The 14,068-nt window shown below is 44.5% G+C and overlaps 1 protein-coding gene across 1 annotated transcript in view; it reads right to left on the bottom strand.

Moving 5' to 3' along the window:
- Slc16a14 (solute carrier family 16 member 14) overlaps nucleotides 1-14,068 on the bottom strand; it is a 28,245-nt gene that overhangs the window by 6,978 nt on the left and 7,199 nt on the right. Inside the window, exons 3-4 of the mRNA XM_050154313.1 lie at nucleotides 9,152-9,295; nucleotides 649-1,623 (exon numbers count right to left, since the gene is read on the bottom strand). Of these exons, the coding sequence (XP_050010270.1) occupies nucleotides 649-1,623; nucleotides 9,152-9,295 (1,119 nt within the window). The remainder of the gene's footprint in view (nucleotides 1-648; nucleotides 1,624-9,151; nucleotides 9,296-14,068) is intronic.

Below are 14,068 nucleotides of genomic sequence, written 5' to 3' on the forward strand. Positions count from 1 at the left end.
GTCTGAATCGGTGGGAGGAGAGGAAGCAAGAATATAAAGAGAAAGGACACTTCAGACGCGAGGGACACCAGCCTAGAGTCCCCACAGCAGTAAGGGTAGGCGCCTACAGAAACTTCTTTCTTGCTGGGCAGTATGGGTGCACACCTTTAATCCCAGGACTCGGGAGTTTTATTTACTTAATGTGTGTATATGTATATGGGTCTGCACCATGGTATAAACCTGGAGATCAGAGAAAAATCTGTAAGATTCTATCCTTTCCTTCTACCATGTGGGTTCTGGGGCTTGGACCCAGCTCATCAGGCTTGGTGGCTGAGTCACAGGCCCCTGACATTGATTTCTGGAGATGGATGGGGTCTTACCGTGCAGCTAAGTTGACCTGGAATTTGTAACAGTCCTTCTGCCTCAATCCCCTTATTACTGGGATTACAGGTGTAATCCCACATCTGGCCTTTTTGTTTACTTTTTTGTTTTTTTGAGACAACTTAGGCTGACCTCTAACTACTAGTGCTCTTTCTACCTAAATTTCCCAAGAGCTGAGACAAGTATATGCCACCACACCCAGCTCTGATGTTGGACTTTGTAAGGGGCGGGGACACATCCTGCCCTCCCGCATGAGCTCTAAACTCTGGGTACCTGGGGGGCACTCACCTGCAAATGGTGGTCCCAGTAAAGCCGAGATGCCGTTGGCACAGATGATGATGCCATAGGCATTAGCCAAGTGCTCAGTGCCAACCAGGTCCTCCGTCACCACAGGCATGAGGGAGAAATACCCACTGGAAAACCCAATCAGGGCACAAATGACAGCCAGGCCTGCATAGGTGTGCATCAATGGCAGAAGGAAGATGCTGAAGACAAGGGTGAAATTAGCAATGAGGAAGACGTTCCAGACGCTGATGCAGGGGAGGTCAGCCACCGCCCCCAGGATCACCTTCCCGAAGATGTGAACTATTGCTATAATTGAGGTCAGGGGGAACACGTCGTTTTGTTCTGACAGGTTATACAAGCTGACAATTTCTGGCAGGTGGATGAAGGGGATGACGAAGCTGCTGTACGCAAACAGAGCCCAGAACACAAAGGCTACAAACATGCGATTGGTGAAGAGTGAGGCTGTTCCGAAATAGCCTGAGTACCAGTCCCCAAAGCCCTTCCGGACTTGCACAGTGAGCTGGCTCACTGTCTTCAGAACCCGGAAAGCACACGCGTTCTTCCTGGGCCGGGTTTGACCTTGACATTCCTGTGCTTGAAGGTCACAGACGTTTTCCTCGTTCTCAGGCTGTCTGTCCAGTTCTTCAGTGACACCCAGTGGTCCTGATTTCACAGATTCAGTGGAGTAAGCTGGGACAGCACAGGGCTCCTCCCCTCTTGGGCAGTTTTCTACCTTCCCAGGAGAGAGGGGCCTCATGAGCGCTCCACAAACACAGAGGTTCAAGGACACGGCGCCTTGGATGAACATGGCGTTCCTCCAGCCATACTCTGCACACAGGTATTTCAGCAAAACGGTCATTAAGAATGTCCCAAATCCTGTTCCTGTGGTACTGAGGCCCTGGGCCAGGGCTCGCCTCTTCTGAAAGTACCTTCCCACCATAACCACTGCAGGCAGGTAGGCCATCCCGCTGCCGAGGCCTGCAGGTGAGATGGGAAAAAAATCAGGAGGCACAGTCAGAATCCATAGACCCGCTGCTGCGTCAGGCAGCTGTCCAGACTGTAGCAAAAACACTTGAGGCAATCAACTTAAAAAGAAGGAAGGTTTACTTTGGCTAGTGATTTTAGAGACCTTAATTCCTGATGCTTTGGGGGCACGTCAGGGCAGAGAGACGGGGCAGAGCAAAGCTCATGGTTGCTGGGAAGACAAGGAAAAGAGGAATCAAGGACAAGGGATCTAGCTGTTGCTGGAGTGCTTGCCCTAGCAAGCATTAATTTCCACCCAGCACCACATAAAACGGGTCACTGACACTGTAATCCTAACACTTAGCAAGCAGAGGTAGGAGAATCAGAACTTCAAGGCCAGTCTCAGCTACACAGTGAGTTTGAGGCCATTATGGGATGCACAAGACCCTGTTTAAGCTGGAAGCAGGGTGGGGGGTGGGGCAGAGCATATTCCCAATTACCTATTCCTTCTATTAGGCCCCATTCCCTAAATTTCCTACCATCTCTCAATAGCCCATCTTTACTACTTACTACACAACCTTCAGAGACATATAAGGTCTAAACTGCTACACCTCTGTCTCCCTACACCATTAATCTTTTCCATTCTAATGAAGGAATAATAATTATGTAAAGAGGAGGGGAGCTGGGAGGAGCCGCCAATTTTCCTTTAGGGCTTTGCAGTAGTTTCTGCCAATAATATTGGAGAAGATCCGTCCTGTAAGATCAGAAGATTAAAAACACAGTGAGCTCCAGGCCAGCCTCACCTATGGAGCGAGGCCCTGACTCAGGCAGAATCAAACAGAAGAAGAAAGTGACAACTTTGTCATCCTCTGGACCACTGTTCATGAATAAAACTGTGGGAGGATTTCTGAGAATTTGTGAGTAAACAAGACAAGAGCCCTGTTCTTCCGTAAAGTGGGTTGTTCTTGGAATATGCTTTGGTGCCCCTCCCAGGTGTACTAACAGGGACAAGTTTATTTTAGGTCACTCATCGTTCTATCCATTGTTATTCAGAACAAAGTTTCCAAGCACAAGTTGCCCTTGTGACTGTATATAGTGACTCTAGTGAGCATTGCTCACATGACATTCCTAACCCTCAAAATACTCTCAGAATATAAACTGTCTGAGACCCTGAGTAATGATGGCCATTCCATGAAACTTCAGTCTATTTTAGTCTCCCACTCTCCCAGGTTCATGCCTCCAGCTAGAGCAGTAACTGTCTCTGAGCCTCCTACTAATGTCAGTGATGGGAAGACACAGTCCTCAACTTTGGGCCTAACTCTGGACAGTCTTTATAAAGCTTATGATCACAAAGATAGAAATCTACAATTTCTTAGAATGTAAAATAGACAAATAAAAAACAGCTCAGAGGTTAGCAAGACAGGAAGGAGGGGCTTGACAACCTGAGGACCTAAGCTTGATCACCAGGATATACATGGTGGAAGGAGAGACCTGAATCCTTCAAGTTGTCTTCTAACCTTCCCACATAAGAACTGTGTTACACACACACACACATAGACACAGACACACACACACACACACACACACAGAGCTGTGGATAATGTGTTTGTACTCTGTAGGGATTTGTCACTCGTATTGGTTTAATAAAATGCTGATTGGCCAGTAGCCAAGTAGGAAGTATAGGCAGGGCAACCAGAGTAGAAAAATCTGGGAAGAGGAAAATCAGAGAGTCAGTCACCAGCTAGATGTGGAGGAAGCAAGATGAGATTGCCTTACTGAAAGGTACCAAGCCACGTGGCTAAACATAGACAAAAATTATGAGTGAATTTAAATCATAAGAGCTAGTTAGTAATAAGCCTGAGCTAATAGGCCAAACAGTTTATAATCACCATAAGCCTTTATGTGTTTATTTGGGACCAAATGGCTGCGGGACTGGGTGGGACAGTAACTTCTGTCTACAACACACACACACACACACACACACACACACACACACACACACATGGAAAGGGGCTGGAGAGACGGCTCAGTGGTTAGGAGTATTTGTTCCTATTGCAGAGAATCTGGGTTAATTCCTGGAACCCACATGGCAGCTGTAACCATTTCTAGTGGGTCTGACCATCTCCTCTTCTGAACTCTGAAGTCACCACATACTCATGTGATTCATATACACACATGCAGGCAAAACATTCATATACATAAAATAAAACTTAAAAAATCTGGAGATATGACTCAATGGTTAAGAGCACTTGCTGCTCTTGTGGAGGACCCAGATTTGCTTCTCAGCATCCACATGATGGCTCACAATCACCTGCAATTCTAGTTCTGGAGACCTTGCCCCTTCAGAAGCTGGCTACAAAATGTCACCATCAGACAGACTCTGCACTCATGTCCTCAGCTCCCAGGTCATCTGACATTAGCAATACTACCTGGATCACACTGCTGTGAAAGGAAGCGCCCTGGTGTGGGAGGTCCTTCTGTCTATGTGTTGCTTTTATTGGTTAATGAATAAAGAAACTGTCTTGGCCTGCTAAGGTAGAACAAAGCTAAGTGGGGGTGGGCTGGGGGGGAACTAAAGTGAATGCTGGGAGAAAGGAAGTGGAAGCAGAGAGAAGCCATGTAGCCCCACCAGAGCCAGATGGAACTTTAGCTGGTAAGCCACAGCCACGTGGTGATATACAGATTAATAAAACTGGGTTAAATTAATATGTAAGAGTCAGCCAATAAGAAGGTAGAGCTAATGGGCCATGCAGTGATTTAATTAACACAGTTTTCTGTGTGATTATTTCAGGATTAAGCAGCCGGGAACCAACAAGTGGTCTCCTCCTACATGCCCCTTCTCCTACCCTATTACCCCTTCCCTCACCTGGTCTCAGGTAGTTGGTTAGTTCTCTCCTTCTATCACGTGGATACCAGGGATGTAACTTGGTCATCAGGCTTGGTGGCACCTCTGCCTGCTAAGTCATCTCACTTGCCCAAGACAAATCTTTTAAAGATGAGATTAACTTTGCACTTCTATGCTAAAGATAAAGCATATTTAAAAAAAAATAAAGGAGACTCTTCAGTGGGTGTGTCAATGGCTATTCTAAAAAGAGCCCAGAGTGGATGAACCACAGGGGATGTGACTGAAAAACACATAATGAGGATGTTCTGTTGTCTGGACATCATACATCATACTTACAAAAAGTGATTGTCCAGCGTGCATGAGACCTTGGATTTGGTCCCAGCACCACATAAATCAGGTTTGGTGACACACACCACTAATACCCAAGCTGAGAGGAAAGGCAGAAGTATTAAGGTCATCCTTGGCTAGATACCAAATTTGAGGATAGCCTGGCCTAAGTGAGATGCTGTCTCAAAAAACAAAACTCAAAATCTAGGATGACTGCATCAATAGGTAGTATAATCTTAAGATTCTTTGTTGTTGTTGTTGTTTTGGTTTGTTTTTCAAGACAGGGTTTCTCTGTGTAGCTTTGGTGCCTGTCCTGAAACTAGTTCTTGTAGACCAGGCTGGTCTTTAACTCCCGAGTGCTGGAATTAAAGGTATGCGCCACCACTGCCCTGCAAGATAGATTTCTTGGGTGGGGGGGTGTCTATGTGTGTGTGTGTGTGTCCATGTGCAGGTGCTCTTGGAGGCCAGAAGAGGGCACAGGGTCCCCAGAGCAGGTGCCATAACTGGTTGGGAGCTGCCCAGTGTGGGTGGTGGGAACTGAACTCCAGTCCTCTGCAAGAGCAGCAAGCATTCTCAACTGCTGAGCTATCTCTCCAGCTCTAATGGGACAGTTTAAATCAGACTCTGGGAAGCTTTGAAAAACAGGATGATTTAATGACTTTTCGTGCCATCACTTAGCTTCAACAAATCTCCACTCGCAGCCAACTTGGTAAATACCACAAATTATTTTGAAGCAAATCAAGAATACATTATCTCATGTGTGCATATTTTAGTATAAATCTCCAAATGTAGGAATCATTTAAGTGGCATACTTCTCATATCATTATCTCATTGGAAAAAATAAATTTTTGATACCACTAAATATCCAGAAGGCTCTCAAACTTCCAAATGTTTCATAAATGGCTATTCTTTTTAAAAAACAACCCCCCCCCAAACTTGTATTTTTAAACCATGATCCAAAAGGGTTTTACACATTACTGTTTGTTGGTGCCTATTTTAAGTCTTTTACAGTCCCACCCCAAGACCTCTTGCAATTTATTTTGTTGAATTTAAGACAAAGACCCTAGGTGATTTGTTCTGTGATACTGTCATGCTTTGGATTTTGATGATGACATAAAATAAGTCTTCTTATTTTAGACAGGGTCTCTTATAGCCCAGACTGACCTGGAATTTGTAGTTCAGGATAGCCTTGAAATTCTGATCCTAGCTAAGTGGTGGTGGTGCATGCCTTTAATCCTAGCACTTGTGAGGCACAGGAAGGCAGATCTCTGTGAGTTTGAGGGCAGCCTGATCTACAGGGTAAGTTCCAGGATAGACAGGCCTGTTACACAGAGAAACTCTGTCTCAAAAAACAAAACCAAACAAAAAAGTTTCTAATATCATTTAAACATTATTATTATCACCATTGCTATTTTATGTATATGACATGTGTGTGACTGCAGACACACACATACAAACAATATGCATGTGGAGGTAAAAGGATAATGTTTAGGACAGTGTTTCTCAACATGTGGGTCGCAATTCTCTTGAGGCCCTAAAGACCCTTTTACATAGAGGTGGCATATCAGATTCAATTCATAACAGTAGAAAAATTACCAAATTTGTACAAAAATTACAAAGCACCAAAACCAATTTTATGGTTTGGGGGTCACCCTACCATGAGGAACTGTATTAAAGGGTCACAGAATTAGGAAGGCTGAGAACCTTTGCTCTAGGAGTTGACTCTTTCCTTCCACCTAGGGATCCAAGAGCCATTCAGGCTGTCCAGGCTCGTACCTGTCATAGGCAAGTACCTTCACCTGTGTGCCATCTTGTCAGCACATTGGCATCAGGTCTTAGTGTCTCATTCCTCTTGTCTTAAGGGATACACTTGAGTTTATGTCATATTTTTGCTACACATATGCTACCAAGTTTATATGTCAGCTAACATTTACCAAGCACTTTAGTACCTACCATCATGCTAAGCATTTTCTGTGAATTACTTCCATCATTTCAACAGGAAACTGTGATTGGTACTCCAGATATGGCAGTACGTAGCTATCATTTAGTGACAGGAAGACCCCCGATTTACACATAAGGAAACGGAGGTACAAGGAGCTTCCATGATGAGTCTAGTGTGCCTAATGTCACATGAATACTAAGTGGTTACAAAAGGAGCACACAGATGGGTGACACTCAGTAGTAAGAGTGCTTTCCTAGAAAAAGTGAAACACTTAAACCAGGCCTGAGGGCTCATTGCTGCAATCCCAACACCCAAGAGGTGGAGGCAGGAGGGATCAAAAGTTCAAGGTCCTTCTCTGCTACTAGTAAATTCAAGGTCAGACTGGGAATACGAAAGGGCCCATCTCCTAACAGAAATAAATAAACATAAATCTTTATTAACCTTTTGTTTTTACATTGATTGCTTTCTGAAGTAAGGTCTTAAGACAGAGTCCTGACTAAGTTTAACCTTTCTGGGGCTGGAGAGATGGCTCAGAGGTTAAGAGCATTGATTGCTCTTCCAAAGGTCCTGAGTTCAAGTCCCAGCAACCACATGGTGGCTCACAACCATCTGTGATGGGGTCTGGTGCCCTCTTCTGGCCTGCAGGCATACACACAGACAAAATGTTGTATACATTATATATATATATATAAAGTTTAACCTTTCTATTGCCTTGCCTGAAGCTCCCAAGTGTTAGGTGTCCAGATGTGCTATTTACCACCGTATCCCATCCAAAATAACTTTTTGTTGCTTTGTTTTTTGACCTTTGTTTGCACAGGGACTTGTCTAGCCCAGGCTGGTCTGGGACTCACTATGTATGTCGCTGGGGCTGGTTTTGCCTTCTGGGTCTTCCTCTCTCCACCTCCCCAGGGCTAGAATTATAGCTATGTACTACCACATTCGGATCTTTTCTTTTGCTTGTGATTTTGTTTTTGAATTTTGGGACAGGGTCTCAATGTCTGTGGACCAGGGCTTTGAACTAATAGAGATCCTTCTTCAGTCTGTCTCCTGAACACTATTTCCTTCCTTCCTTCCTTCCTTCCTTCCTTCCTTCCTTCCTTCCTTCCTTCCTTCCTTCCTTCCTTTTTCTGAGAAAGAGTCTCACTATATAGCCTGAATGACCTGAAATTCTCTATGTAGACCAAACTGACCTTGAACTTTTGGTAATGCCCCTGCCTCTGACTCTCAAATGCCATGAATGTATGTGTCACTACATCTGCTGTCTTAATCAAAATATCTTTCAACTCTGATTCAATAATTCATTTTTTTTTTTGGAGACAGATCAGAGTTTTGTTCCCACAGAGTCAGGTGGGAGCACAGGGTTCGAGGAAATAGCTACTCACTGTGTGAACCCCACAAACCGTGGGGAAAGGAAATTATGGCTACGAATACATTTTGCAGAGTGCAGATTACTCTGCGTGGTGTTTGGTTTTAATCCATCCCCTGCCTGTGTGCTAGATTGGCTTCCGAGAATCTCTGTCTGCCAGGGACTTGTGCTAATTCATTCATCTGAACGAAGCTGAACGATAATGACTATCCCATCAGTCACATTTAGTCCTGTGGTTATTAATGAGAGCTACTAATGAATGTCACCCATTTCCCTAGCATCTTGGTTTACTCACTTTAGTTTGTGTCATTGTCCCTCTTTCCCATTCTTCGAAGGAGAAACCCTAGCACATAGGAGCTGGCATTAAAGTCTGGATTTTGTTCTATTTGGGGGAAGTCAAATACAGTTGCTAGTGAGTGTCCCACATGTAAGGGACACTTAGCATCTATTAAAGTGTTTCTTGGGTCGATGGATAAAACGGTTTGCTATGCAAACACAAGGATCTGAGTTCACACCTACAACATCTAAGTAAAAAGCTGGGTGTGGCTTTGCATACCTGTAACACTAGTGGTGGTTGGGGTGTCACGAGAAGGAGGCTCTCTGGGGCTTGTTGGCTGACAGCCTAGATACAGTGAGAGACCCTGTGTCCAACAATAAGGCAAAGGATGACAGAATGGCGCGCGCGCACACACACATACACACACACACACACTTCTAAGACGATACAGAATGCTTTAAAAGTTTTTTTTCTAGATTTGTTTATTTTATTTGTGTGAGTGCTTTGCATGAATGCAAAACTGTATGTAAACTAGTGTGTGTGTGCTATCCATAGAGATCAGAAGAGGATATCAGATCCTCTCAAAAAGAGTTACAGATAGCTGTGAGCTACCATGTGGATGCTGGAAATGGAACCTGGGTTCTCTGCAAGAACAAGTGCTCTTTACTGCTGAGTCATCTCTCTAGACCATCAACAGAATGTCTCAATGGGCCTCTTTGCTCCACAGTTAAATTCATCCTCTGAATGCACAGAACACTGAAACCAAACATGTTAAACCGTGCTTACCAGCTGCCACTCCAAAGGTAACAAAGAGAGTTTGCACATTGGCCGCGTAGGCGCTCAACACCCAGCCGAGGGAGTTCACCAGCCCTCCAATGATCGCTGTCTGGCGGCACCCACAGGTGTTAATGAACAAGCCGATGAAAGGTCCTGCCACAGAGCAGTGGAAAAGGCACTGACTAGAGGCTCCTTGTCTTAGTGTCCCCCCCACAGAAAGTTAAAGAGTAAAACATCACCAGGGCTGTTGAAAGAAAACCAAACCAGGACTAGCGAGATGGCTCAGCGGGAAAGGGGCTTGTGGTCAAAGCTGGCAACTTGAGTCTGAGCCCTCGAACCTGCTTGGTAGAAACAGACCAGACTCCCACAGGTTGTTGACCTCCACACACGCACGCTCAATAAGCAAATAAGTATAAATTTTAACAACATAGGCAAAACCAAAATATCTTATGATGGGGGTCTGAAAAGAGGCAAGAATGAAAAGCTTGTTCAGATCGACTTGGTCAACCTGGATCAAACTTTGGGAAGTCTGATGCCAGCCGGTTTTTATTGTAATTTAAACACAATAGAGTCTGGAAAATGTTTTTCCAGGCTACAGTCATTCTGATTCCAGGTGCACAATAAAGCTTAAGGTGTGACTACATAGACATTCCTTTACAAAGAACATGTGACCATGAAGGTGGGTTCTACAGCTAAAAGGCCTGGGATCTGGTGTGCAGTCTCTGATGAAGACAGCACAGAGGTCAGCAGCCTAAGGATGGGCTCTGTTGACTGAAAGCTAAAGATAAAAGTCTGGGGTGAGAGCTTGGGGTGATCAATCTGGGGGTCTGGATGAGGTCTACCTCTACAGGTAGCAAAAAGGTCATCAGGTGATTAACAACATCCATTCTATCTTTTTGTATAGAATACAGGGTTTTGTTTTATTGAATGGCATTGGTGTGAGGGTGTTAGATCCCCTGAAAGTGGACTTACACTCAGTTGTAAGCTGCCATGCGGCTGCTGGGAACTGAACCCCGGTCCTCTGGAAGAGCAGCCAGTGCTCTTAACCACTGAGCCATGTCTTCAGTCCAGAATGCAGTCATTTTATTGAGGAGAGGTAATATAGTACTTATTATCCATTGAGGAGACATCCCTGAGTGATTAATATTCTGGCTTCCCTGTCAAACTGTGGACACAAGGACCATTGTGCCCAACAATCTTAAAGTATAAAAACTTTGCAGATGTGTACAATCTCATCAGAGAACATACGGCTTTAGAGTGGACACAGTGGTCAGCCTCATTCTGCCCACAACAGAAGCCTTCAGCTGATGTTCTAACAGGATCCTGCCTAGCATGCATTTTCTGGACCTTACACAGAGTTTGAAAATGTGTGGAATAAGCAAACACTTGAAAATAAGAGAAACCACACACAAACACACACACACACACACACACACACACACACACACACACAAATCCAGTAGCAAGGCTGACTATTTCCTACCTCTCCCCAGATGACTAGGTGTCATGCTGACCCTCTGGCTTAGCCACACCTTCTCAGGCTGATCGCTATTTCTACCCTTGCCTCTTGAGGTTAAATTCCACCTATGACATTTGCTTATACATGTTGATGTTGGTGAATGTGCCATGGTGTTGGAGTGGAGGTCGGAGGACAACTTACGGGAGTTAATTCTCTCCTTCTACCATATGGGTTTATGGAATGGAACTCAGGTTGTTAGGCTTGGTACCAAGGGTTCACTGAAACGACTCACTGACCCACACCAGAGGTCTTTGCTCCAGTTCACTTTTTTTTTTTTTTTTGAGACAGGGTTTTTCTGTGTAGCTCTGGCTGCCCTGGAACTCGCTCTATAGACCAGGCTGGCCTCAAACTCACAGAGGTCTGCCTGTCTCTGCCTCCCAAGTGCTGGGATTAAAGGCCCAGCGTGACTTCAGTTCTAAATGAAACATCGGAAACGATTCCCATGAAGATGATCTACAGCCAATCACAGAGCACCCAATGAAAACAGAATTTAAAAGGACTTGCTGTCTGTTTTCAACTCACTTAGGCCCTGCTTTCTCTTCCAGTTCTCTGAGATCACAGGGCTGCAATGTTTTGGTTTCATGCAGCCCAAACTGACCTCGAATTGCCTACACAACCAAGGATAACCTTGAACTTCTGATCCCCCCCCCCACTACCTCCACCTCCCAAATGCTGGGACAACAGGCATCTGCCACCATGCTTAGTTTATTAGGTGCTGGGGGATGGACCCCAGGGCTCTCCGTGCATGCTAGGTAAGGCACACTACCGCTGAACTGCACCCCCAGACCCCAGCATGTGCATTTTTGACACTTTGTGACCTGAGTTCATTTCCTAGAACTCAGAGTGGAAGGGAGAGGGCCGGTTTCCGGAAGTTGCCCTCTGACCCTTACCCATAGGCTGGGGCACACTTGTGCCCACACTCATACAATGATAAATAAAGCAATCGAGCTCTTAAGAGTTTCCCTGCTTAGCCCAAACTAAAACAAGATTTCCCTGCGAGGTCGCTTCTGTGCGGGAGAAGGAACTGGTGTCTCCCACGGGCAGGGCTGCGTTTGTTACTTTCGCCAGACCAGTCCTGATAAAAACAACTTAAGGGAAGGTTTGTTTGGGCCAGGGTTAAAGGGGCTCCTTTATCAAGGACACCACAGAGCCTGGCCACACTGTGTCTGTCATCAGGAAGCAGAGGAAGACTGATGCTGGTGCTCCATCAGCTTCCTCCAGACCCACATTTAGGGTAGGTCTTACCTTTCCAGTCAAATCAACTCAGAAACTCTACAGAAGTTTCTCTCCTGTGACTCCAATTCTGCCAAGTTGATAATGAAGAGAGCATTGTACTGGGCAGGTGTCCTACCATTCAGCCACAACCCAGCCTCATCTGCCGTGTGTGTATGTGTTCAAAGATTTCTTTTTAAATTTTTGTGTATTTATTTATTCAGTATGTAGTCCCAGCTGGCCTAGAGTTTGCTATGTAGACCAGGTTGGCCTGGAAGTCACAGAGATCTACCTGCCTCTGCCTCTCAAGTGCTAGGCTTAAAGGGGTGTACTACGACACCTAGCAAGATTTATTTTAAAAACGTATTTATTTACTTTATGTGTATGTGTGTTTTGCTTGCATGTTTGTATGTACACCGTGGGCATGCCTGTTGCCTTTAGAGTCCGGCAGATGGTGTCAGATCCCCTGGAACTAGAGTTTTAGATTATGAGGTACTCGTGGGTGCTGGGAATTGAACTAGGTCCTCTGCAAGAGCAGCAATGCTCTTAACCACTGACATCACTGCAGCTTCATTATTTTGTTTTTAATTATGTGTATGTCTGTGCATTATGGGTCTGTGCACATGAGTGCAGTGCCTGTGCAGGCCAGATATGTCAGCTATTCCTGGAGCTGGAGCTACCGACAGTTGTGAGCCACCTTAGATGGGTTCTGGGGACTGAACCCAGATCCTCTGCAAGAGCAGCAAATGTGCTAACCCATCAGCCATCTCTTCAGCTCCTTGTCTGGTGTCTTTGAAAAGTGTAAATGTAAAGACTTATTTAATAAATTCTGACATTAAAGGCAACAATTAACTCATTATAATAGACTTATTGCATACTAAATATATTTATATATTTTATAATCATACATTTTATATAGCAATGATATATATCGAATATGTATATTATATAAATAACATAAAATCAGCCCATTGTTATGAGCATCTGGATGAATTCTTGTGAGTAACTGAAATTAACTGAAATTGAGATAGCATAAGTTTGAAGATATTTCTTTATATACATTGAAAACCAAATTAAATTACAGGTCCTATGGAAGAGGAGCCAGTGCTCTTAACCACTAGCCACCTCACCAACCCCACATTTTAATTGTTATACATTCATACTCACTTGGCCATGCCATAGTCGGATGACCAAGTGACCCCAAATGGAACACATGTGACTCCTAGTTTTGCCGCTGACAGCCCTTTAATACATGAAAGACTGGAAGGCCGCAGTAGTATGTTTATTTCCTGCAGAACAGAAAGGATTCAGAGGCAAACTTTTCTGATATGCTTGCTTATGAAATATCCTAAGACATTTGAGAAAAATAAAAAGAAAGGAAAGCCGTGTATATTATTTGTATGTTGATCAATAAATCTTGCTTGAGGACCAGAGTCAAAGCTAACGTCACTAGAGGTCAGGCAATGATGACACACACTTTTAATCCCAGGATTCTGGAGACAGAATCAGATGGATCTTGGTGAGATCAAGGCCCCTCTAGGCTCCACAAGACCAATGCAGAAACAAATCCAGGTGGAGGTGCCTCACACCTTTAACCCCAGCACTAGCGGGAATATAAAATGGGAGGACAGAGAGGCTCAATTTACTTAGTTGGCTTAGTTTATGGTCCTCCAACTTTGGTAGAGTAAGACTTCTCTACTGGCTTGGCTGCCTTGCTTTTCTGGTTTTTGCGTTGAACCCAATTTCTGTCTCTGGGTTTTTATTATGCGTGCTACAAGTCAGTGTGACTATTACTAGCTGAAAAATTTTATAAACCAGATGGATGGCATTAGTTGCTGTCCTGATAAGAGCACTAAGTGAACAACAGCTGATGGCCTTAAGTGGCTAACTGTCTGGCTTCCTAGTTAAGTGGCGGCTGCTTGCACAGGAGTCCCTCAGTCGGTTATGGTTTGTTAATGAGCAAAGTCAGATGGGAGATGCTGTAAACCCTCTGCAGTTAGGAAATACAAGCACTAAAGGTCTGGGGAGGGAACTTCACTCTAAACTTTCTGGCTTAGTTTTGTTTCTTAAGCATTGTTTGTGAATGGCCGGTAGGCGTTACCAAGAGCTAATTTCCATTCCAGCAAAATGAAAAGAACCGACTCCACAAGTCAGTCTCTCTCTCTCTCTCTCTCTCTCTCTCTCTCTCTCTCTCT

The sequence above is a fragment of the Alexandromys fortis genome, unplaced genomic scaffold (genome assembly GCF_014885135.2).
Source record: "Alexandromys fortis isolate MF-2015 unplaced genomic scaffold, M_Fortis_MF-2015_v1.1 scaffold_40, whole genome shotgun sequence".
NCBI classification, from domain to species: Eukaryota; Metazoa; Chordata; class Mammalia; order Rodentia; family Cricetidae; genus Alexandromys; species Alexandromys fortis.